General features: G+C 49.4%; 4 protein-coding genes across 5 annotated transcripts in view; 2 read left to right on the forward strand and 2 right to left on the reverse strand.

Moving 5' to 3' along the window:
* The window catches only part of ZSWIM3 (zinc finger SWIM-type containing 3), an 18,670-nt gene extending 5,545 nt beyond the window's left edge, over positions 1 to 13,125 (forward strand). Inside the window, exon 2 of the mRNA XM_070801783.1 lies at positions 10,715 to 13,125. Within this exon, the coding sequence (XP_070657884.1) occupies positions 10,715 to 12,638 (1,924 nt within the window). The 3' untranslated portion in view covers positions 12,639 to 13,125. The remainder of the gene's footprint in view (positions 1 to 10,714) is intronic.
* A 759-nt stretch (positions 13,126 to 13,884) lies between these two features.
* Positions 13,885 to 17,225, forward strand: ZSWIM1 (zinc finger SWIM-type containing 1). 2 transcript variants are annotated; one of them, XM_070801786.1, is made up of 2 exons: positions 13,885 to 14,243; positions 15,626 to 17,225. In XM_070801786.1, exons 1-2 carry the CDS (start codon positions 13,959 to 13,961, stop codon positions 16,691 to 16,693), a joined length of 1,353 nt encoding a protein of 450 aa, XP_070657887.1. In that variant the 5' UTR covers positions 13,885 to 13,958; the 3' UTR covers positions 16,694 to 17,225. The 2 variants fall into 2 exon arrangements, with proteins under 2 accessions (XP_070657887.1, XP_019828047.1); XM_019972488.2 differs by having other exon boundaries at positions 14,157 to 14,243; positions 15,177 to 17,225.
* On the reverse strand, positions 16,954 to 19,990 carry SPATA25 (spermatogenesis associated 25). The gene is made up of 2 exons (XM_019972489.2): positions 18,944 to 19,990; positions 16,954 to 18,567 (listed from the first exon to the last, which is right to left on the reverse strand). Exons 1-2 carry the CDS (start codon positions 18,996 to 18,998, stop codon positions 17,966 to 17,968), a joined length of 657 nt encoding a protein of 218 aa, XP_019828048.1. The 5' UTR covers positions 18,999 to 19,990; the 3' UTR covers positions 16,954 to 17,965.
* A 153-nt stretch (positions 19,991 to 20,143) lies between these two features.
* Positions 20,144 to 22,604, reverse strand: NEURL2 (neuralized E3 ubiquitin protein ligase 2). Its single transcript, XM_019972494.2, has 2 exons — positions 21,564 to 22,604; positions 20,144 to 20,378 (listed from the first exon to the last, which is right to left on the reverse strand). Exons 1-2 carry the CDS (start codon positions 22,303 to 22,305, stop codon positions 20,263 to 20,265), a joined length of 858 nt encoding a protein of 285 aa, XP_019828053.1. The 5' UTR covers positions 22,306 to 22,604; the 3' UTR covers positions 20,144 to 20,262.
* Position 22,605: the final 1 nt, after the last annotated feature.

Here is a 22,605-nt window from a genome sequence, read left to right on the forward strand (position 1 = left end):
CCAGCATCAGAGTCTTTTCCAATGAGTCAACTCTTTGCATGAGGTGGCCAAAGTACTAGAGTTTCAGCTTTAGCATCATTCCTTCCAAAAACCACCCAGGGCTGATCTCCTTCAGAATGGACTGGTTGCATCTCCTTGCAGTCCAAGGGACTCTCAAGAGTCTTCTCCAACACCACAGTTCAAAAGCATCAATTCTTCGGCACTCAGCCTTCTTCACAGTCCAACTCTCACATCCATACATGACCACTGGAAAAACCATAGCCTTGACTAGACGGACCTTTGTTGGTAAAGTAATGTCTCTGCTTTTCAATATGCTGTCTAGGTTGGTCATAACTTTCCTCCCAAGGAGTAAGCGTCTTTTAATTTCATGGCTGCAGTCACCATCTGCAGTGATTTTGGAGCCCAAAAAAATAAAGTCAGCCACTGCTTCCACTGTTTCCCCATCTATTTGCCATGAAGTGATGGGACCAGATGCCATGATCTTCGTTTTCTGAATGTTGACCTTTAAGCCAACTTTTTCACTCCTCTTTCACTTTCATCAAGAGGCTTTTTAGTTCCTCTTCACTTTCTGCCATAAGAGTGGTGTCATCTGCATATCTAAGGTTGTTGATATTTCTCCCGGAATCTTGTTTCCAGCTTGTGCTTCTTCCAGCCCAGCGTTTCTCATGATGTACTCTGCATATAAGTTAAATAAGCAGGGTTAAGAGGACTAAAAGTTCTACCTCTCTGCTTTACATTAAGGCTCCTAGTTTCATTATGTAACTCTTTGAAGGCGGTTACCCCCTAGCTCCTCTGTTCTTGGGCAAAAGGGAGGAGAGAAGGTAGATAGAGTCAAGGCAGGCAAGGAGCAGAGGCCTGGGTAGTCAAGACTTAGAAGAGGAAAATAAGATTCAGTAACAAAAACCACCCCCAGCCCCAAAACCACCTGGTGGGAGCCAGGGAAGTCTGAATTTGGGGTACAGTTGCAGTCAAGGAAAATAAGAATATGCAGAAAGGAGCAAGCAAGTCAGAGCAGGGAGTGGGGTAAGATTTCTTTCTTTTTTCTTTTCTGGCCGCACCATGCAGCATGTGGGATCTTAGTTCCCCAACCAGGAGTTGAACCTGCGCCCCCTGCATTGGAAGTGCAGAGTCTTAACTACTGGATTGCCAGAGAAGTCAGAAGGTTTTCAGAAGTTGTAAGAAAGCATCAAGGTGTTAGAACTGAAGATCAGACCCATCCTGTTTATTGCCACAGCTCGAAGCTCCCTCCTCAACCACTGGGTTATAACAGCATCCCGGTATTGATTCAGTCAACAAACTTCTAGTGAGAGGTAAAAAGGTTTACCCCTGCAGGCTTGAGCTAGGATAAAAAGATTGAGTGAACTGTGGTCTCTGCCCTTGAGGATAATCATATGCCAGAGCTAGTTTGGGAGGAAGTGAATTCTGAGCAGCTCAGGCCTTCAGCAGAGAGGGAGTGACTGCTTGTTGGGGTGTTGTAAAGGGTGTTCTTGGAGCTTGTGTTGGATACTGGCTCTGTGCCAGAGTGCACTGAGTTGGGCTTTTTGAGTGATGTATGGACGTGTGGGATGAGCACTTCTCTTGTGGGACTGGAGGGCAGGAAGGGGAAATGCTTTCAGGGAGTAATTTAGCAGAGCAGTGTTTCCTGCAACCAGATAGACAGGTCAGGCGAGATGATTTTAAATGTTTATGTTAATATCTAAACATAAAGGTCCTTATTAAATAAAGTGAGCTGATTTAAAGAAAACCATTTGAAAATACTGATACAAAGGTTATAGGAATGGCTATGGCAGATGGAAAGGGGGTCGGTGATTCCTTGAAGTTCAGGAAAAGCTGGCATATCTGTTAAAAGTGAGAGCTCTGAAGTCAGAAAGACAGGCTTTAACTCTGACCCGGGGCAAGACTTTTAATTTCCATGACACAGTTTCATCCTCTGCAAAATGAGGAGGATGTGGTGAAGATTACATAAAATACACATAGTGGTTTAAAAGTGAAGTCGCTCAGTCGTTTTCGACCCCATGGACTGCAGCCTACCAGGCTCCTCCGTCCATGGGATTTTCCAGGCAAGAGTACTGGAGTGGGGTGCCATTGCCTTCTCCAGAGTATCTTCCCGACCCAGGGATCAAACTCAGGTCTCCCGCATTGTAAGCAAGACGCTCTTGCTAGTGCTTTAAGCACAGTAATATTTGCTAAAGTCATAACTGTAGTACATGACAGAAAATGGTAGATATTTTTAAAAGAGTCAGAGAATTGTGTTGTGGGAGTTATTTCTAAATGACCCAAAATCCCAATCAACCGGGAGATTCTGTGATTTTTACACCCAGTTTCCCTTCCCATATTTTTATGTATGGCTGTTACGTGTGTTTTTATTTGTGTTATGTCTTTGGAGAATTGATAGTCTTCAAACATTCCGTGAAGTGTTCTGTTGTCTCTCTCCACTGCTGTTCAGTCTAATAGCTACCTTTTTTGAACACTGGAACACGTTCCCAAAAAAGTGTTCAAAAAAGGTAGCCATTAGATTGAAGACTATCGACCTCAACATGAATCAGTCATAGGTATACATATACATATATGCCCTCCCTTTTGAACCTCCCTCCTCTGCTGAGGGTTTTAGTTTTATTTAATCCCCATCACACCCTTTGAACTAAGCCTTTGTTATCTGAGTTTTCATTTTCCACATATCCCTGGTGACTCAGACAGTAAAGTGTCTGCCTACAATGCGGGAGACCTGGGTTCGATCCCTGGGTCGGGAAGATCCCCTGGAGAAAGAAATGGCAACCCACTCCAGTACTATTGCCTGGAAAATCCCATGGGCAGAGGAGCCTGGTAGGCTATAGTCCATGGGATTGCAAAGAGTCAGACATAAATGAGCAACTTCACTTTCTTTCTTTTCTAGTCACAAGGCTGTGTGGGAAAACAAAAATCATGCTAACAAACTAGCCACTTTTAAAATTAGTTACTACTTAGTCATTCCTTCTTGCTTGTCTCCACCAATTCCATCAACATCTTTGGTAGTCAGTTTCTGGCTAATGAATAGATGAGGTAAACCTCAGGATAATAACAGTGCAAATAAAATTGATTGCAAACTGAAATAGCAAGAGCTATTCCAGAGCTATGGTACTTGGTGAAGTCCCTATCATGAAGTCTCTATCATGAAGAGTCATGATAGAGAAATCCTTACATTCCCCACAGCCTTATGCCAGCTGACAGACAGAGAAGGAAAATCAAGGACAGTGACTGAAACACAGACTTGAAAAGCAAAGGATTTGCAGAGCAAAAAATTAAGTTAGGCCCTTGGGAAACATGGTAAAGCACAGGAATATTTTGGTAAAACTGACCTTTATATATTGCAAAGGTGAGCTAGGAAATAAAGTATAAGAGTGTTTGGGGGAAATACATCAGGGAAAAAAACTGATTCTTCAAGTGGTTCTTTGATTATTTAAGAATTGGCAGACAGCCACCATTACAGCCTGTTGTTCAGTTGCTAAGTTCTGTCCAGCTCTTTGCAACCCCATGGACTACAGCACATCAGGCTTCTCTCTCCTTCACTATCTCCCAGAGTTTGCTCAAATTCATGTCCATTGAGTTGGTGATGCTATCAAACCATCTCATCTTCTGCCACCCTCTTCTTTTGCCCTCAATCTTTCCCAGCATCAGGGCCTTTTCCAATAAGTCAGCTCTTCGCATCAGGTGGCCAAAGTATTAGAGCTTCAACTTCAGCATCAGTCCTTCCAATGAATATTCAGGGTTGGTTTCCTTTAAGATTGACTGGTTTGATTTCTTTGGCAGTCCAAGGGACTCTCAAGAGTCTTCTCTAGTGCCACAATTTTAAAGCATCAGTTCTTCAGTGTTCAGTCTTCTTTATAGTCCAACTCTCACATCTCTACATGACTTAAATTTCATTACATATAATATTTTCATAATTTTCATCACATTTTTTAAAGATCTGCTCAAATCTTTTTTTCTACTATTTTCTATAAAACAGGGATTCTGAAAATGTATTTTGGGCTTCAATTAATTGAAAATCCTGACTCAAAATGCCTTATTTCTTAGCCCAGAGAAGGTGATTGTTTCAGCGGCCCAGGCTTTTCCTTTCTTTCCACTCTCCATCTTCAGTTCTCAGCTTTGTCCTTAGAGTGTCTCGCCACATGGCACATATGTAGGGGTCACATTCAGAAGAAAAAGCCTGCCTTGGTTTCTTACAGACTTCCTATCATGTTTCTTTGCAGAATTGGGCCGGTATCCATGGTCATTCTTAACAAGATTACTTTAATTGGCTTAGACCAGCCCTGAAGCACTTAGCTGTGTGGGGAGGAATGACAACCTGAATGAAACTGGCCAGAAGGAAGGAAGGAGGGAGGGGGATGGGGGATGTTGGATTAATTACCAACCAATCATGCCTTTTTTTTTTTTTAATTGAAGAATAGTTGAGGGAACTCCCTGGTGGTACAGTGGCTAAGATGGTTAGGACATGGGGTTTCATTACCATGGGTCCAGGTTTGATCCCTAGTCAGAGAACTAAGATCCCATGAGCCTCAAGACGTGGCCAAAAAAAAAAAAGAAAGAAAAGAATAGTCACTGTACTACATAAGTGTACAGTATAGTGATTCACAATTTTCAAAGATTTTATCCCATTCTTTTTATAAAATATTGTCTATATTCCCCATGTTGTACAGCATATCCTTATACACAGTATAGTGATTCACAATTTTCAAAGATTTTATCCCATTCTTTTTATAAAATATTGTCTATATTCCCCATGTTGTACAGCATATCCTTATGGCTTATTTTATACCTAAATAGTTTGTACCTCTTAGTCCCCTACCCCATCCTGCCCCTCCCCCCTTGCCTCTTCCCACTGTTAACCATTAGCTTGTTCCCTGTATCTGTGAGTCCGCTTCTTTTTTGTTATATTCTCTGCTGCTGCTAAACCGCTTCAGTCGTGTCCGACTCTGTGCGACCCCAGAGACGGCAGCCCACCAGGCTCCCCCGTCCCTGGGATTCTCCAGTCAAGAACACTAGAATGGGTTGCCATTTCCTTCTCCAATACATGAAAGTGAAAAGTGAAAGTGAAGTCGCTCAGTCGTGTCCGACTCTTAGCGACCCCATGGACTGCAGCCTACCAGGCTCCTCCGTCCATGGGGTTTTCCAGGCAAGAGTACTGGAGTGGGGTGCCATTGCCTTCTCCAGTTATATTCTCTAGTTTGTTATATTTTTTAGATCCCACATATAGGTGATATCAGATTGTAAATTATCTTTCTCTGCCACAGCCTTTTAAACAAATTCACTTTTGTGCATGCTAAATCACTTCAGTCGTGTCCGACTCTGTGCAACCCTATGGACTGTATAGCCCACCAAGCTCCTCTGTCCATGACGTTCTCCAGATAAGAATACTGGAGTGGGTTGCCATGCCCTCCTCCAGGGGATCTTCCCAACCCAGGGAACAAACTTGAGTCTCTGACATCTCCTGCATTGGCAGGCAGGTTCTTTACCACTAGCGCCACTGGGAAGCCTGAATTCACTTTTAGTTGTAGTGATTATTCTTGGATCAGGTACTGATTATTCAGAGACCAGTGCTCTGGTTATTTCTGTATTTATAGATTTGGAGGCTGAGAGGAAATGAAGTGACTTGTTCACTTTCACACAGCTAAGTGGTAAAGCTGGAAATTCAACTCAGATCTTCTGAGTCTTGTTCCTAACTCAGATTATGTTGTCTAAAATGGGTTGACTTCACCTGTAAAAATTCTGTTCTTTGCTTGAGGTACAGTTTACATGCAGCAAGGACACAAATCTCATGTGAAATTAATCAAAAGCTTTAGATCTGCTCCAATCCCCATAGTCAGGGGGAATTAGTCTTTATTCAGTTATAAGTGTGTTGCTCGTACCTCTGTTTAACCTTTCACTTACTTCTGACTTTACCGATCATCTGTGTACTCATCTCCGTGCTCAACAGACTTTGACAGTAGAGCCTAATTTGTCTCCATCACCTTCTGAGCAACTAGTGTTTGGTACATAATAGACTTAGTACACGTTTGAAATTAAACAAAGGACTTGTCCAAAGTTACAGTTCATAGTAGTGCTGGGCCAGAAGCCAAGCCACCTGACAGAACTCTCCTGGCGATCGTCCTAATGTGCTGCTCACACTGTAAGATGAATTTCTGTCATGCAGTCGCTCGTTCAGTGTGTGTGTTCTGAGCACCTACTCTGTGCCAGGTACAGTACCGGGCGCTGGGAGTACACTGGGGGCACAGTCCAGTTAGAGGAAAATAAACACCTACAGAGCAGATTTGGCTGACTTCCTTCCTTCACGTCCTGGCTGAGCATGCTGGGATAGAAGCACTAAGGGGGATTCAGAAGTGCAAAACCCTATCCCTGTCTTGAAGAGAGTCTGTGCCTTCACTTGGGAGATAGAAATAAATATAGATTAAAATTACTACAGTGCTCCAAGAATTCTTCCGAAAGACTTGTGTATTTCACTGTGTGTAAGTTACAGCTCAATACCAAAGATTAAGGGAAGCAGGAAAAAATGACAAAGACTTTAACCTAGTGCCCCTGAAGTTTGAAGTGCTTGATGCCAACAAGCACAGTATGTTTAGAGATCTTTAAGGACATTATTGAACCTGAATAAAGTATTGAGGGTCAAGTTGAGGAAGATAAAAATGAGAATTCAGAAGGAGAAATATTTTGGAAGAAGACAGGCAACATAATGGTTAACTACATAGACTGTAGCCAAGCAGACTTAGTTCAAATCCCAGATTCTCCAGTTTTAGCCAGAGGATTAAATCCCAGATTCTCATGCTCAAGAACCTCTTTAAGCCTGTTGCCCCATCTGTAAAATGTAGATGGTAGAACCCTTTTATTAGAATGAAATGATGCATGTAAGGGGTTTACATGGAACTTGGCATATAGTAATCCTTATACATGCAATAGTGGGAGAAATGAATTTAAAAGACGTAACATAATGGATATAAACCTGGAGAAGGAGGAATTAAAAAGAATGCTGATGTCTCCACAGGGAGGTGCAGTCGTTAATGAACCAGAAAAGGGGGAAAGAGTTTTATGCTTGGCACTCACCAGTGTCTTTTTTTTTTCTTTTTTTGACTAGGCTAACAAGCATGGATTATGAGCACATAAAGTCAATACAATGTGATGAGCTAAGATCTATGCCAAGATGTTGAGCCAGCGGAAGGGTAGGGCCCATCCTGAGGGCTTGGGGGAGGCCTCCTAGGAAAGAAGGTAGTTGCATGTAATCCTGAAGGATGAGTAAGCTCTGAGATGAAGACAGGTGGGTAGGGCATTCCAGACAGAGAGACAACACGAGCAAAGGCGAAGAGGTGAGACACAGTGTAGGGGACCCTGGAAGCAGTTGGTCTTTCTCAGTTCAGTTCAGTTCAGTCGCACAGTCGTGTCCGACTCTTCGCAACCCCGTGAATCACAGCACGCCAGGCCTCCCTGTCCATCACCAACTCCCAGAGGTCACTTAGACTCACGTCCATCGAGTCAGTGATGCCATCCAGCCATCTCATCCTCTGTCGTCCCCTTCTCCTCCTGCCCCCAATCCCTACCAGCATCAGAGTCTTTTCCAATGAGTCAACTCTTTGCATGAGGTGGCCAAAGTACTAGAGTTTCAGCCTTAGCATCATTCCTTCCAAAGAAATCCCAGGGCTGATCTTCAGAATGGACTGGTTGGATCTCCTTGCAGTCCAAGGGGCTCTCAAGAGTCTTCTCCAACACCACAGTTCAAAAGCATCAATTCTTCGGCACTCAGCCTTCTTCACAGTCCAACTCTCACATCCATACATGACCACAGGAAAAACCATAGCCTTGACTAGATGGACCTTTGTTGGCAAAGTAATGTCTCTGCTTTTCAATATGCTGTCTAGGTTGGTTATAACTTTTCTTCCAAGGAGTAAGCGTCTTTTAATTTCATGGCTGCAGTCACCATCTGCAGTGATTTTGGAGCCCAGAAAAATAAAGTCTGACACTGTTTCCACTGTTTCCCCATCTATTTCCCATGAAGTGATGGGACCAGATGCCATGATCTTCGTTTTCTGAATGTTGAGCTTTAAGCCAACTTTTTCACTCTCCACTTTCCCCTTCATCAAGAGGCTTTGTAGTTCCTTTTCACTTTCTGCCATAAGGGTGGTGTCATCTGCATATCTGAGGTTATTGATATTTCTCCAGGAAATCTTGATTCCAGCTTGTGCTTCTTCCAGCCCAGCATTTCTCATGATGTACTCTACATATAAGTTAAATAAGCAGGGTGACAATATACAGCCTTGACGTACTCCTTTTCCTATTTGGAACCAGTCTGTTCTTCCATGTCCAGTTCTAACTGTTGCTTCCTGACCTGCATATAGGTTTCTCAAGAGGCAGGTCAGGTGGTCTGGTATTCCCATCTCTTTCAGAATTTTCCACAGTTTATTGTGATCTACACAGTCAAAGGCTTTGGCATAGTCAATAAAGCAGAAATAGATGTTTTTCTGGAACTCTTGATTTTTTGATGATCCAGCGGATGTTGGCAATTTGATCTCTGGTTCCTTCCTTTTCTAAAACCAGCTTGAACATCTGGAAGTTCACGGTTCACGTATTGCTGAAGACTGACTTGGATAATTTTGAGCATTGCTTTACTAGCGTGTGAGATGAATGCAATTATGCGGTAGTTTGAGCATTCTTTGGCATTGCCTTTCTTTGGGATTGGAATGAAAACCGACCTTTTCCAGTCCTGTGACCACTGCTGAGTTTTCCAAATTTGCTGGCATATTGAATGCAGCACTTTCACAGCATCATCTTTCAGGAGTTGAAATAGCTCAACTGGAATTCCATCACCTCCACTAGCTTTGTTCGTAGTGATGCTTTCCAAGGCCCACTTGACTTCACATTCCAGGGTGTCTGGCTCTAGGTCAGTGATCACACCATCGTGATTATCTGGGTTGTGAAGATCTTTTTTGTACAGTTCTTCTGTGTATTCTTGCCACCTCTTCTTAATCTCTGCTGGTCTTTCTAGGGTACAATAAAACAGGATGGTGGGGGCAGTGGAAAACAGGCAGGAGACCAGGCGGAGGCTGTCCCGCGGTCACAGCCTGCTGGCCTTGCCGTACCACCGGGCCGCTCCCTGAGCCAGGGATGACGTGGCCGCCTGGCTGCTGTGCACACAACAGGTGCAGGCATTTTCAGCCTCCGGCCCCTCCGCCCTGTAATTTCAAGCCTGACATCCTATTTCTCTAAGCTTGCCCCACAGGGTGAGCAAACAGGACCAGCTGGGTTAGAGTGTTTGGAACGGGTTGCTGAGATGCCAGCGTTGTGTCATGTCATGCCAGAGGCTGAGATTTTTTTTCCCCTTCATTAATCTTTGGGTTGGGACCTCTCTGAGGAGTCAGGGGTGTGACCTGTCCCACCCACCTGCGGTCCCTGAGTCATTCAGCCAGCCCATCTTTGACAAGCATCTGCTGAAAGAATAGCATTTGTGCTAGGTGCTTAGAATACGCTGAGGATTGATTTACTCTTGACACTTGAAAACAGCCCCATCCAATTGGAAAAGTACTGCATAAACGCCCAAGAATAGGTCACAAGGCTTAGGAGCTGTAATAACAGTAGATGACTCCTATTTAGAATAAATAAAAGGCTGAACCAGGCTCTGGGCTAAATATTATGTCTGTGGCTTATTTAAATCTCATAACAACCCTATTTAGTTTTATTTTATGATGTTAAGGAAACTGCATACAGAGAGTTGAAGTAACTTACCCAGAGTCAAACAGCTGCTGAGTGGTAGAAGTGAAGTGAAGTCGCTCAGTCGTGTCCGACTCTTAGCGACCCCATGGACTGCAGCCTACCAGGCTCCTCCGTCCATGGGATTTTCCAGGCAAGAGTGCTGGAGTGAGGTGCCATTGCCTTCTGGATTCAAATCCAGGAGTCAGCCTCCAGCCTCCCCACTGTGTAACCACTACTGCTACCCAGAAAATCTGCTAAGCCTTTTGTTTCAAATAAATGCTATGAATCTTAAGTAAGGAGCAATTACTGTGGCTTGAGGGCATCCATAAAGGTTTCCTGGAGAAGGTAGGACCTAATTTGGGCCTCAAAGATAGAAAGGAGGGAGAGAACAGATATTCAGTTTAATTACCAGTCTCCTTTGAGTGGGCACGTTCAGCCTAGAACGGCAAAGCTAGCAGAATCCCGGGGATCATCTAGCCTCAGGGTTCTCACTCTCTCAGGATGTAGACATTTTTCTTTAAGTCAAAGATGAACCCAGATCTTTCCTCTTAGAGAGGAAGCCCAGATCTACCCTAACCCCTGAGACCTCTTTTATTTTTGCTGCCTGGAGGAGGAAACAGAGAAGGCAATGGCTCCCTGAGGGCAGGAATGAAAGACACTTTAGACAGCAGGTAACTAGTTCTGCTGTTGCTGTTCATCTATTTCCCCGTATATCTTTGCCTCAGATTGACAACTGCAGATGGGAAAATGAGAGTAAGTAAAAGGAGTTGGAGCTTAGAACTTCTGTAGATGCAAATGAAGGGTGTTTTAATTGGATGGGGTCTTGAAGAAAGACCTGACTACTTTGGGACTGGAGCGTGAATGTGAATCTTTCTTTCCCATATCCTATACCACACTGTGGTCTCCAGGAAATGTATCAGGCACTGTGAGTCCCTACAGGGCCTAGACTTGTAAGAGAAAACTGGGTGGTCAGCACCTGTTTCACTGTTGCTTCTGCCTTCCCTAGATATGTGCAGGTGAAATTTGTCTGTATTCGGACCCAGTCAAACAGGAAGAGAGCAGCAGAAGCAGACATGTGCCCAGCATACTTGCTCCTGCGGTACAATGAGAAACTGGATAGACTGTTCATCAGTGAACTCAACACACAGCATATACACACTGACCCCAAAACCACTGGTCCTAGAGGAGACGCCACCGGCAAATCTCAGAAGAAACTCCTGTCTGCACAGCCCGCGGTCAACAAAGACCTTGGCACAGCTGCAAAGTCCCCAGTTGAACCATTGTTTTGCTTAGACGAGGTCCAGATACCCGCCAAGCCAGAGCAGGAGGACATCGCTCCTTCTGACCTGGCCAAGATAGCCAAAGTGATGAAGAACTTTCTTAAGGTAGATGTGGGTTCCATGGCCTCCTTCAGTGTGGGCAGCAGCCAAGACCTGGACCGGCTCAGTTTCCAGAGCAGCAAGATGAGCGATCTGTTTGTCCGCTTCCCAGAGAATCTCTTGCTGCACCGGGTGGAGAACGCTCAGGGCCACATCCTCTACGCTTTCCTGGTGGAGAGCAAGGAGCGAGAAGGGCGGGTGGTACACTTCCCGGTGCTCAAGGCTGAGACAGCCACCTCCGTGGCCAAGATGCTAAGCATCTTTACAGAGTTCAACTCAGATTGGCCCAAGGTCAAGGTGGTCTTCGTGGACCCGTCCTTCCCTCACCGAGCCATCCTGCAGGAGGTCTTCCCTGGTGCCCGCACCCTCCTCTCCGTCTATCACACGACCCGACTCTTGGAGAAGAAGCTGCATCGCAGTTCTGCAGATCCGTCCTTTAAACGGCTCATGAAGGAAGCCCTGCGGGAGGCCGTGTTTGTCACCTCCGAGACCAGCCTGCAAAATCTCTGCCAGATGTCCCGGGCCCTGCTTGATGAGCAGCTCTTCAGCTTCCTGCAGGCCCACTGGTTCTCCTGTGAACTGCTGTGGTACATGCACGTCAGGAAGGGCCTGCACGCCTGTAGCACCTACATGGACAGCCTGGATGTTGTCACCAGCAAGGTGTCGAGCCTCTTCCGGGAGCAGCAGTCCCTGCTGGACTGCATCCTCCACTTTGTGGATTACATAGACTTCTTTAACACCAAAGGCGTGAAGAACTTTCCCACGGCTCCCCCCAAGTTAAAGAGAGCCCGGTCAGCAAACACGGCCCCCAAGTCCAAGAAGCCTTCTGGCATCTGCGGAGGGAGCCTCAGCAGGCCCCCCGTGCAGGAGGCCAAGCCAGAGCAAGTGCGGGGGCCGCCACGGCAGCCTCCCCAGGGGCAACCCTTGCAGGGCGGCATGCTGGCCTCCTTACGCCAGAGCGGCTCCGACCTGGCCTACAAGCTGTGCCACAATGAGTGGGTAGTGGTGCAGAGCTCCACGCACCTGGTGGACGTGGCTGGCTGCGCTGTGGACGTGCAGCTGCTCGAGGACTCCCACCAGGTGAGCAAAGACGGCTGCAGCTGCAGCTGCTACTTTCAGCAGCAGTACCACCTGCCGTGCCGGCACATCCTGGCGCTGCTGCACACCAGCCAGAGGCCTGTGAGCGAAGCCATGGTGTGCCGCCGGTGGCAGAAGAGGTACCAGCACCTCCTCGGGCCCTGCGGGGAGCTCCGGGACCCCATTCTGATCCCAGCAGATGCAGGCCAGCCAGGGGAGCCGGGACGGAACGACATGATTCAGGACCTAAGCAGGGAGCTTGCAAATCTGCTGATGCAGAGTGAGGGACCAGAGCTGGAGGAGCGCTGCTCCACGCTGCGCAAGATTGTGGACATCTGGGCGGCCCCCCGCCAGCCTCCTGAGCCCAGTCACCGGCCGAGGGACTTCAGGGATGTGGGCTGCCTCCCTTTCCTCTGGGGAAAGCAGGAGGAAGGGGAGGGACTGGCTCCTGCTGGCACCACCATTCATGGTTGAAGCACTTGCACTGGCACGCTAGGCTGCCAGCCCCTCTCCCTAGCAGTCCAAGAGCTCAAAGTGGGCAGGACATGCTCGGGGTCAGCGTTTTAACCAATGTCTTTCTGGGTAGGGTTAGGAAAATGGTTCCAAGAGAAAGAAACCCTACTGTGTGACAGTCCTTTGAATCTGCCCCATTTCTGCCCTGCCTTTGGTTTTCCTTGGGAGCCTCATTCATTGTTCAAGGCCAAAGTTATTTCCATGCAGAAAGGTCATTCCTCTTTCTCCCTCAGCCCCTGAGATCAGATCTAACTAACTTTACAGAGATGATAACCCAGCCCCAGGATAGGGGGAGATAAAACAGACCTGGTTTCAGGGACTATATGAAAGGAGTGTGCTACTTGGCTGTTGCTGCTCTTTACAAAGAATTTGTTTGTACCTATTTTTACTCATATTAAAGTTTTGTTTTGTTTCTGTTCTTTAAATAAAAGCAAATAAGCAAGAGAAATGTGTTCTGCCTGAACAGGGAAGGAATCTGGGTGTTGTGCAGCCAAATAGAGTCCAATGCCTCAAATTCAATGATTAGCGATCCTTCCCTTGCTTCATCCTCTTCCTGCAACCAAGTCTTCAACATTGACTTCAGGCTGCCTCATATTCTAGCCCAAAGAAGCCAAATAGATTGGGAGGGAAGAAACCTGGGTCCAAGACTTGACTGCCCTCAACTTGCTGGGCGACTGTGCGCAAGTCCTTAATTTGACCCCAGTTTCCTCATCTGCAAAAACGAATCCATTGGCATGTTCTAATTCCAGTTTCACTTCTAGATTCAATGGAGATTTAAGCATCAACACAGACTTTTGTTGCTGTTGCTAGTTTGTAACCTTAGTCACCTAAAGCCTGGTAGCTTCCCAGCTTTCGAAGAACCATCTTCAACGGAACTGAGGTCAAAAGATGGGAGTCAATCCTGCTTCTTGCACTAGTTCACCATGACCTTAACAGTCACAACACTATTCTGGATCTTGCCTGGAAAATACTGGAGGGGTTGGGCTGAGCAATACCCAAGCTCAGCTCTCTCAAGAAGATCTCGATCTCCTCAATTCCGAGAGTTGGGCCCCTCTGACCCTTGTTGGAGAAGCAAAATTTGAGACCTGGGCCTCAGCCTCCCCATAAGACAGAGGACACAGTACAATCACACAGGCACCACTTCCTACCCTCCTGGGGCTTTGGAATTTGACCAGAAAAGACAAAAAAAATTTTTTTGAAACACTGCTATTTATTTTCCTTTTGTTTTTTGGCCTCTGAGGGAGTTTCCATAGTAACCCACCCTTCCAGCCCTCTTCCCAGATGTGTGGTTCCGCAGTTTCAGCTTCAGGGTTCAGACTCCAAAGGATGCTAGTGTCTTCAGACTTTCATTGGTTGCCGCCAGCCGAGCCCCTCGTAACCCTGGTAACAGCGCCCGCCCACAAGTTACCGGGCTATGATTGGTCGTTGCCACAAAGTCCTAAAGCGAATTCCTCAGGCCATTGGCCTGAGTCACGGGAAGCTGGCACCGCGGTTGGTGAGCCTAGAGGTCAGTCAGAGTCAGAGGCAGGGTCAAATAGGGAGAAATGGCGACGGAGCCAAGCTGTGGTGAGTAATTCCTGAAGGGGTGGTGTGAGGCAGCTGGTGACCGTAGTCACCATGACACAGCCCCCAAAGGGGTGGGAGGTTGACTTCTCTTCTGGCTCTGGCCAGACCCCGAATGCGAACGTCAGACATCCACATCCTGCCACCTGGGTTAGAGGTGAGAGGTCAGAGGCCGTATCCCCTCTCTGTCTCTGGTTTTTTACTGTGGCAAGCTGTCAGAATCCCGAGCCAAAGACAGCTTCCAACTACTTACTGAGTGATGGTAGGCAAGTCACTTAACTTCTTTGAGCCTCAGTTTCTCATCTGTAAAATGGGGACAGTAACCGGTTGGAGGAACTAAATAGAGGAAACATTTGAATAAAGTATTACAGTTAATCGAGGGATTAACGTAGAGGGAGGAAAAACTTAGGAACATTTGTTAACCCTGTTTTCGGTTGAAGGGATTGAGGCTCAGAGGGATCACTGACCGGCCCAAGATCACACAGTAAGTCTGGAGCAATTGCAGTTCTCTTGTATACACCAGTACCAATGAAAGAATGGAGGCCAAGAAGTAAATACAAAGTGCTGTACAAATATTTTAAATATTTAAGGAGAATATTAAATATTCCTTCACACTCACTCAAATTTCCTGGCACCAAATCCTTCCATGCTGACTTCTTATCAATTAGCTCTCAGCTCCAAGTCATCCTCCCACCACTCAGAGAGGGCTTACTTGGCCACCTTGGCTAAGGCATCCTTCCCTCCTCCAGCCTACCCTTACCCCATTCTAGGGTCTTTATAAACTTCATTATCTGATACATCCTTGTTTGTTTACATGTTTATTGCATATCCTTCAGAACAGTGCTGATACACAGTTAAGGAATAAAGTATTGTCTGGGTGAATAATTGAAGAGCCAAACCCCTACTGGCTCCCTAAAGCTCTTTTCTTCTCCATAGGCCCATCTTTGGATTAAGATCTGGGGTCTACAGCCTAGCCTCAAGCCTTGACTTAGTTGGAGCTTGAGAGAGTGGGAGCCTTCTGTTTGGCGGCCGCACAGAGCAAATATTTTGACCTTGGCATCGAGACATTTCCCATCTTCCCCATGGCGCTGACAGTGCTGAATGAGCTCCTGATTGAGGACCCAAGCCCACCTCTGCTGCTCTACCAGCTTAACAAGACTGCCCAGTTGGAGACCCTCAACTATCAGAGCTGCTATATGCAGAGGGTCTTTACCCATTTTCCTGAGATCTTATTTATCCACCGGACCTATAACCCGAGGGGTGAGGTGTTATACACCTTCCTGGTGGATGGACCCCGGGTGCCGCTGGAGGGTCATCTTTCCCGCGCAGTCTACTTTGCCATTCTTGCCAAGGAGGATGCTGAAGCCTTGGCCCATATATTCCAGGTGTTCAAGAAGTTTAACCCAGCATGGGAGAGAGTCTGTACCATTCTGGTGGATCCCTACTTCCTCCTGCTGCCCACCCTCGCTATGGAGTTCCCCGCAGCTGAGGTCCTGCTCTCGGCCTTCCACATCTGTAAGTTCCTCCAGGGCAAGTTCTGTCAACTGGCCCTCGAGCAGCCGGTGGAGAGGCTGCTCCTGACTGCCCTGCGGAGCACCATGTGCTCGGCCACAGCTGGGAACCTGCGGAAGCTGTACACGCTGCTGAGCACCTGCATCCCGCCAGCCCAGCTGCCCGCGCTCCACTCACACTGGCTGCTCAACGACCGCATCTGGCTGGCCCATCGCTGGAGAAGCCAAGCCGAGAGCAGCCGCTATTTTCAGGGCCTGGAGGTCACCACCCGCCTCCTCAGCCAGTTCTTTGGCACCACCCCAGTGGTGGAAAAAGGCATGAGCGCCCTGCTGCAGTACCTGCAGCAGAACTCGGGAGACAAGGTGAGTTTCAACCTGGGCCCGAGTCCCCCGAACCGTTACACCCCCTTGGAGGGCAGTCCCGAAAGCCCCAAAGTGGAGCAGTTGGTGGAAGCCCGCATCCAGCACTCACTTAATGCCATCTGCACGGGGCCAGCCGCCCAGCTCTGCCTGGGCGAGCTCGCTGTGGTCCAGAAATCCATGCACCTCATCGGCTCGGGTTCCGAAAAGGTGAACATACAGATCCTGGAGGACACCCACAGGGTGCAGCCCCAGCCCCCAGCCAGCTGCAGCTGCTACTTCAACCAGGCCTTCCGCCTGCCCTGCCGTCACATCCTGGCCATGCTCAGCGCCCACCGCCAGGAGCTCAAGCCCGACATGCTGCCTGCTGAGTGGACGGCAGGCTGTGCCCCCAACCTCAGTGACATCCTGGAAAGCACATGGAGTGAGACCCTGGAGAAGCGCTTGGCTGTGGCTCTCCTCACAGAGGAGGTGAGTCAGCTCCTGCAGCATTGCAGCCAGGAGGAGTTTGAACGGCGGTACAGCACTCTGCGGGAGCTGGCTGACAGCTGGATTGGCCCTTATGAGCAGGTACAACTCTGATTACCCGTGATGCTTATCCTCGTGTATCACTTACATCCCCCTACACACACCCTTCCCCCAATACTCGCTGCTATACTTCCTCAGACCCTCCTTCCAGGGAAGAAGCACAAAGGTCTTCTCTTCTGCAGCCCGCTACCCATGTGTCTAGATTCCTAAAACAGGAGGCAGCAAAGCTGTCCCGTAAAGGGCCCGGTAGTCAGTATCCTAGACTTTGCTGGGCACTTACAGCCTGTTGTATATTCCTGCTTCTTTGTTGTGTGGGTTGTTTTTTTTTTTTCCCTAACAACCTTTTCAAAAAGTAAAACCCATTCTTAGCTCAAGGGCCTTAACAGGTAATACCTGCTCTAGGATAAGAGATAAGACACTGAGTGAAGATGAAGATTAGGACTTGTTAAGAGCTTCCACAGTCATGAGACGACACCTTACCCACAGAGGAAAAGGGCCCCCAGAGGCTGAGAGCCAGGCTCTCAGCCTCACCACCTGCCAAGCTCCCCCCATCCTGAGGTTATTAAAGTGAATGTTGTCTGTTATAGCACTTGTCTAGTTTTTTGTCTCACAGAAGGAAGTTTAGGAAATACTGGGTTGGCCAAAATGTTCGGGTTTTTCTGTGAGATGTTAGGAAAAACCCAAATGACCTTTTTGGCCACCCCAATACTATAGAACGACTAGACTCTATAGAGTCTTCCATTACATTGCAAATTCTGGTTTCTTCCCTGTCTGTTTTCTGAGGCCTGGTGCTGCCTTTTACTTGTCCTGGGACTTGAGGCAAGTCACCTCTCTAAGCCACAATTCATTCACCTGTAAAAATGGAGCTTTCCCAGAGCACTGGTAAGATGAGAGGAGAATGGGAATGTGATGGGCTGATTCCCAGTGGGTGCTCAAATAAGAGTTAATGTTCCTTCCTTGCCTATGGTCTCATCACCTGCCCTCAGCAGAGTGAGAAACAAAAGGCAAGAGAAAAGTGCACGTTGCCTAGGGCTTTGCACAAGAATTCTGATGGGAATACCAAAAGGGTACAAAAGAAGCCTCCACTGTTCAAGCAGGGCCGCCTACCTCAGTAGTTCTCATTGTAACTACTCTGATCAAAGACCCATCTCCCAGCTTAATGGTTTCTAGGAACTTCCTGGAGTCTGGGCCCTGAATGGGCCAGTATTTGTCAGAGTGGCTCAGACCACCACCTTATTCCAGTCCCTGCCATAGGCACCACCAACCCTGCCTGCCCAAAAACCATACGGAGAAGCCACCCTCTGTGTCTGGTGCTATTTCATCCAGCTACAAGTAGGAGCCAGGAGGCTGGCCCCTCCGGGATCTTGCTAAGGCCATCGGCCCAGAGGCTATGTGGGTCTGCGCCTGTGCCCACTGGGCCCCCTCCACAGCCCCGTCCGGCTCCGGATGGGCCATCATGAAAGCTTGAGCTGCCCGGATCAGGTCCTCCTCCCGCAGGCCTGGGACGGGCACGGTGGGGATGCCAGCAATCATCATGGCCAAGGTCAGGATGCAGATGTCAGGCTGGGAGGTGGCCTCCTTCCCCCCTGCTTCGGCGGGCATCAGCGGAGCCCCAGGTGACAGCCCACACAGCAGCAGGGGTGCAGGCCTGCTGAGGCCACCCAGCTGGGGGGCTCTGCTTCTGGAGCAGCTATCCTCCCGGCCCAGGTTCTCCAGCTGCCTCGCGGCGGGGAATTTGTGGCAGTACCAGTTGTACTCCTGCCTCGGTGGCTCCCAGCCAGTGCCCCCAGGGGCCGGGCCCCAGGCCTGGGCAACAGGTGTCACCTGCTCAGCTTTCTGGCTCAGTGGGCCTTGTCCACCAGAGGCTACCATCCCTGGCTCTATAGGACTATAGAGGCCAAGAGATGAGCCCGGAGAAGCGGCCCCACCTGCAGAGACAGGAATGGGATGGAGTGTTATTCTTGGTCTTGGAGGAGGAGGCCCTGAGGGGCAGGGCATAGGAGCAGAGCACTGGGTTCGGGAGCAATTAAGACCAACCCAAGAGGGCGGTCTGGTGGTTGGGAACTGGGTTTTACTCATATCCACACCCCAAATCAGTCCCTAATGTAGGTAGGTGATGGAGCCGTGTTTGTTGAATGAATGAACAAGTGGGTGGCTCTTGGCAAGGACTTTGGGAATGGCTTTCTTCAAAGAGAACTGACTCCAGGGCAAGCCTAAAAATGCCCAGTAGAACCACCACCTCCCCTGAGCAGGACTCAGGTTTTCAGGACGTTGTATACCCCCCAGTTTCAAGAGCCCCCTCACCTTGGCCAGAAGATGGAAGACCTGGCTGAGTCTGTGGAGACATGAAATAGGACATGGTTGCCCCAAAGCCCCTATTTGTGAGGGAACAGTCACCTGCCTCCTGTCCTACCTTCTCCACCCTTCTAGAATGTCACCTCATAGTCATAGTATAGTGAAGTCGTTCAGTCGTGTCTGACTCTTTGCAACCCCGTGGACTGTAGCCTACCAGGCTTCTCCGTCCATGGGATTCTCCAGGCAAGAATACTGGAGTGGGTTACCATTTCCTTCTCCAGGGGATCTTCCCGACCCAGGGATTGAACCCAGGTCTCCCGCATTGGGGGCAGACGCTTTAACCTCTGAGCCACCAGGGAAGTCCCCTCACAGTCCTTCCCTTTTACACCTGGAACCCCCCTCACAGGATTGACCTGTTCATTCTAGAACCTGCACATGGATGGCGCTAAAAGAGTGCTGGACCAGGAACTGGGCATTCTAGGTTCTTGCCTTTACCTTGGGCAAGTCACCTGGACAGTTCTGTTCCTTGATATCCTCATCTGTAAGATGGGGGAAATGACTGCCCACTACTTCACCAGAAGTTATGAAGGTTCAAATGAGATCATTTGTGTGGAAGAAATGATCAGAGATGCCAAAGGAGTCGGGTGCTTTGTGCCCTGTAGCGTGTGAGGAGGAAACACCCTGTGTTCATTCATTTGCGTGTGTCCTTGGACAAACACGTTCCCATCCCTGGGCTTCCACTTCCCACCTGTGAAATGATGTAGTTGGTCTAGGGCATTGGTTCTCACCCCAGGCTGCACATTAGATTCTCTTGGAAGCTTTTAGAAATCCTGATGCTCAGCCTTATTCTGGGGTTAACTAAATCAGAATCCCAGGGTCAGACCCAGTTAGCAGTATTTTTAAAATATTATTTGAAAATATAGGGAAATGTTTGAAAAGTTTGAGGGAAATGCTTCTTAACCCTGGCTATTCCTTAGTATCTCGAGGGGAACTTTTGCAAAAACAATGTCCTTTGACAAATCAAATGAGAATCTCTGGAGACAGGGCCCGGAGCGCTGGCAATCTATCTTAGATCACGAGTAGTCAGGCTAGGAGTCACTGGTCTAGGTGATGTCAAAATGGTCTTTCTCTCACCTGCCCTGCTGAGCCCCAGTGATTCTAAAAGAAATGCCCCTCACAGACTTCAGGGGCAAGGAGACCCTCCAAGGATCAGTGGCAACATCGGCTGTGTTTATTTCCATCCTGGCTGGCAGCAGCATGGCCAGCTTCAGGGCAGGCATGCCTCTGGGGCCAGGATGCATGGCCCTGCTCCAGGGCGGTGCAGGCCTTCACTCATACTTGCAGAAATCCTTAAGTCCTTTGGGCAAGTGGAGCCCATCAATGGCCAACCGGTGCACCACGCTCCTCTGGATCACCAGGCGGCACAGGGTCTGCAGCGACGGCACTGTGGAGAGAAGGCTGTCTAAGGCAAAAGCAACCGGGTGGGGGGGGGGGCGCGGGAAGCCAAGGCCGGAACCCAGATCAAGGTCTTGGTCCCTTCACTCTCTGGCTCGGGGCTGTTTACATGATTGTGCAGCACTTCCCCAACACTGCAGCTCTGTCTCCTTGATAACATCACCCTGCTCCCTTCCCCTCCCTTATCAGCTTCTGGGGGCAGGGGTAGTGTCTGATAAACCTGCGCAGCCCCAGCCTCCAGCACAGACCTGGCACAGAGAGGGTTCTCGTCTACTGAAACCATAAAATGTGAATTCGGATGTATGGATTCCCAGGCGGTTCAGTGGTAAAGAATCCACTTGCCAACACAGGAACTGCAGAAGCTGTAGGTTCCATCCCTGGGTCAGGAGGATCCCCTGGAGGAAGGCATGGCAACCCACTGCAGTATTCTTGCCTGGAAAATCCCATGGACAGAGAAGCCTGGTGGGCTGCGGTCCATAGGGCCGCAAAGAGTCAGAGGCGACTGAGTGCACACGCACACACACGCTCAGATGTATAAATAAAGGGGCTTAATGGTGCTATCATGAACCAGACCTCAGGATTCAGAAGCTCTCAGGAGTTGAGAGGTGATGCCTTTAAACTCTGTATACTCAAATTGATGAGTATTTGTCTAATAGACATAATTCTCAGAGGACCAAAATCTAAAATTGGTTTAGAATTCATGCCCTAGGTTAATACAGAAAATAATTGGCAAAGCTAGAAAGAGGATTTAGAGGACATCCTAATCAATCACAGCCAAGGTGGGTAAATTGAGGCCCAAAGCCAGGGGAACTGACTTGTCCAAGGCCACAGGCAGAGGCAGAATCTGAAGTCAGAATCCCCCCTCCACGTTTTTTTTTTTTTTTTTTTTTAATATTTATGTATTTATTTGGCTGTGCCAGGTCTTAGTTGCAGCACGCAAACTCCTAGCTGTGGCACGTGGGATCCAGTTCCCTGACCAGGGATGGAATCCCAGTCCCCTGCATTGGGCCCATGGAGTCCTAGCCACTGGACCGCCAGGGAAGTCCCAAGTTCCCCAACTTCTAAAGCAACGCTGGACAGACCAAGGTCTTGCCAGCTGGTTCAGAAGTCCTAGCAGGTTCCTGTCCCCACTGGGGCCCAGGAGGGGTCGCTGCCCAGAGGATGGGATACCTACAGCCATACTCCAGCTGGATCAAGCGCACGCTCTTGGTGGAGGCGAAGACGTCCACCACCGCGTAGAGGGGCTGGGCGGCTGGCAGCCCCCGGGCGCTGGGGCCCATGTCCTCGCCGTTGATGACGATATGCATGTCAGCCGTGCCGTCCGGGCGCGGGCAGAAGAGAACGCCCAGGCGGCTGCGGCGCGCGGTCGGAGGCAGCACATTCAGCTCATAGAGCTGATCCAAGAGGTGGCTGTACAAACCCGGCCGGCTGCGGCCGACCAGGCGATCGCGGGGAATACGAAACTGCTCGATGCAGAGATACGGTTCCACCAGGAGGGCTGGGGGGCGACTCGGGGCCAGGGCCTCTGCCTCCGGCCGGCCCTCCCGGGGCACGCGGTTATGATGGCGCGTGATGGCGAAGACCCAGGTGTGCCCGAGGCTGACCAGGTCGGGTAGCGAAAACTCGGGCACGGCGGCCAGACTGGCGGGGTCCAGCGCGGTCAGGCCGAGGCGCAGGTGCCCGCACCAGCCCAGCTCTTTCTCCTCGATCTCCACCAGGAACACCTGGCCGGGGGCCAGCGGCTCGCGACTGAAGCACACACCGTGGGCGAAGCTCTCCACGCGTGTGGCCCGCGTCCCGGAGAGGTCCACGCGGATGTTGGCACCGTGCACTGGGTGGAAGCGGGTGGGAGGGGGCTCGGGGCGCGCCGGTCCCCACGGAGCACCCAGCCCCACGGGGTCGGAGACAGCAGCCATCTCCCGGCCATGGGGCAGACCGGCGGGCGCCGGGGGCTATTTTGGGCAGCGGACTCAGATGGTGACCGCCGGGGGCGGTGGGGTAGTGTACCATGTAAGGTATTGTCCTCCGCCCACCGACTCCCTTCCCCGAGGCTCTGCCCAGGGGTCCTAGCGCCGCTAGCTCGGCCATCCCGCCTCGAAGCGAGTCCCGGGAGCGAGTCCCGGCCTTCCACGCTTGGGTCATCTGACCGCCGGCGCCCGGGATGCGACCTGCCGAACCCGCTGACCTTCGCCGAGGTGGAACCTCCGCCGCCCCCG

Source organism: Bos indicus, chromosome 13 (genome assembly GCF_029378745.1).
Source record: "Bos indicus isolate NIAB-ARS_2022 breed Sahiwal x Tharparkar chromosome 13, NIAB-ARS_B.indTharparkar_mat_pri_1.0, whole genome shotgun sequence".
In the NCBI taxonomy this organism is placed as follows: Eukaryota; Metazoa; Chordata; class Mammalia; order Artiodactyla; family Bovidae; genus Bos; species Bos indicus.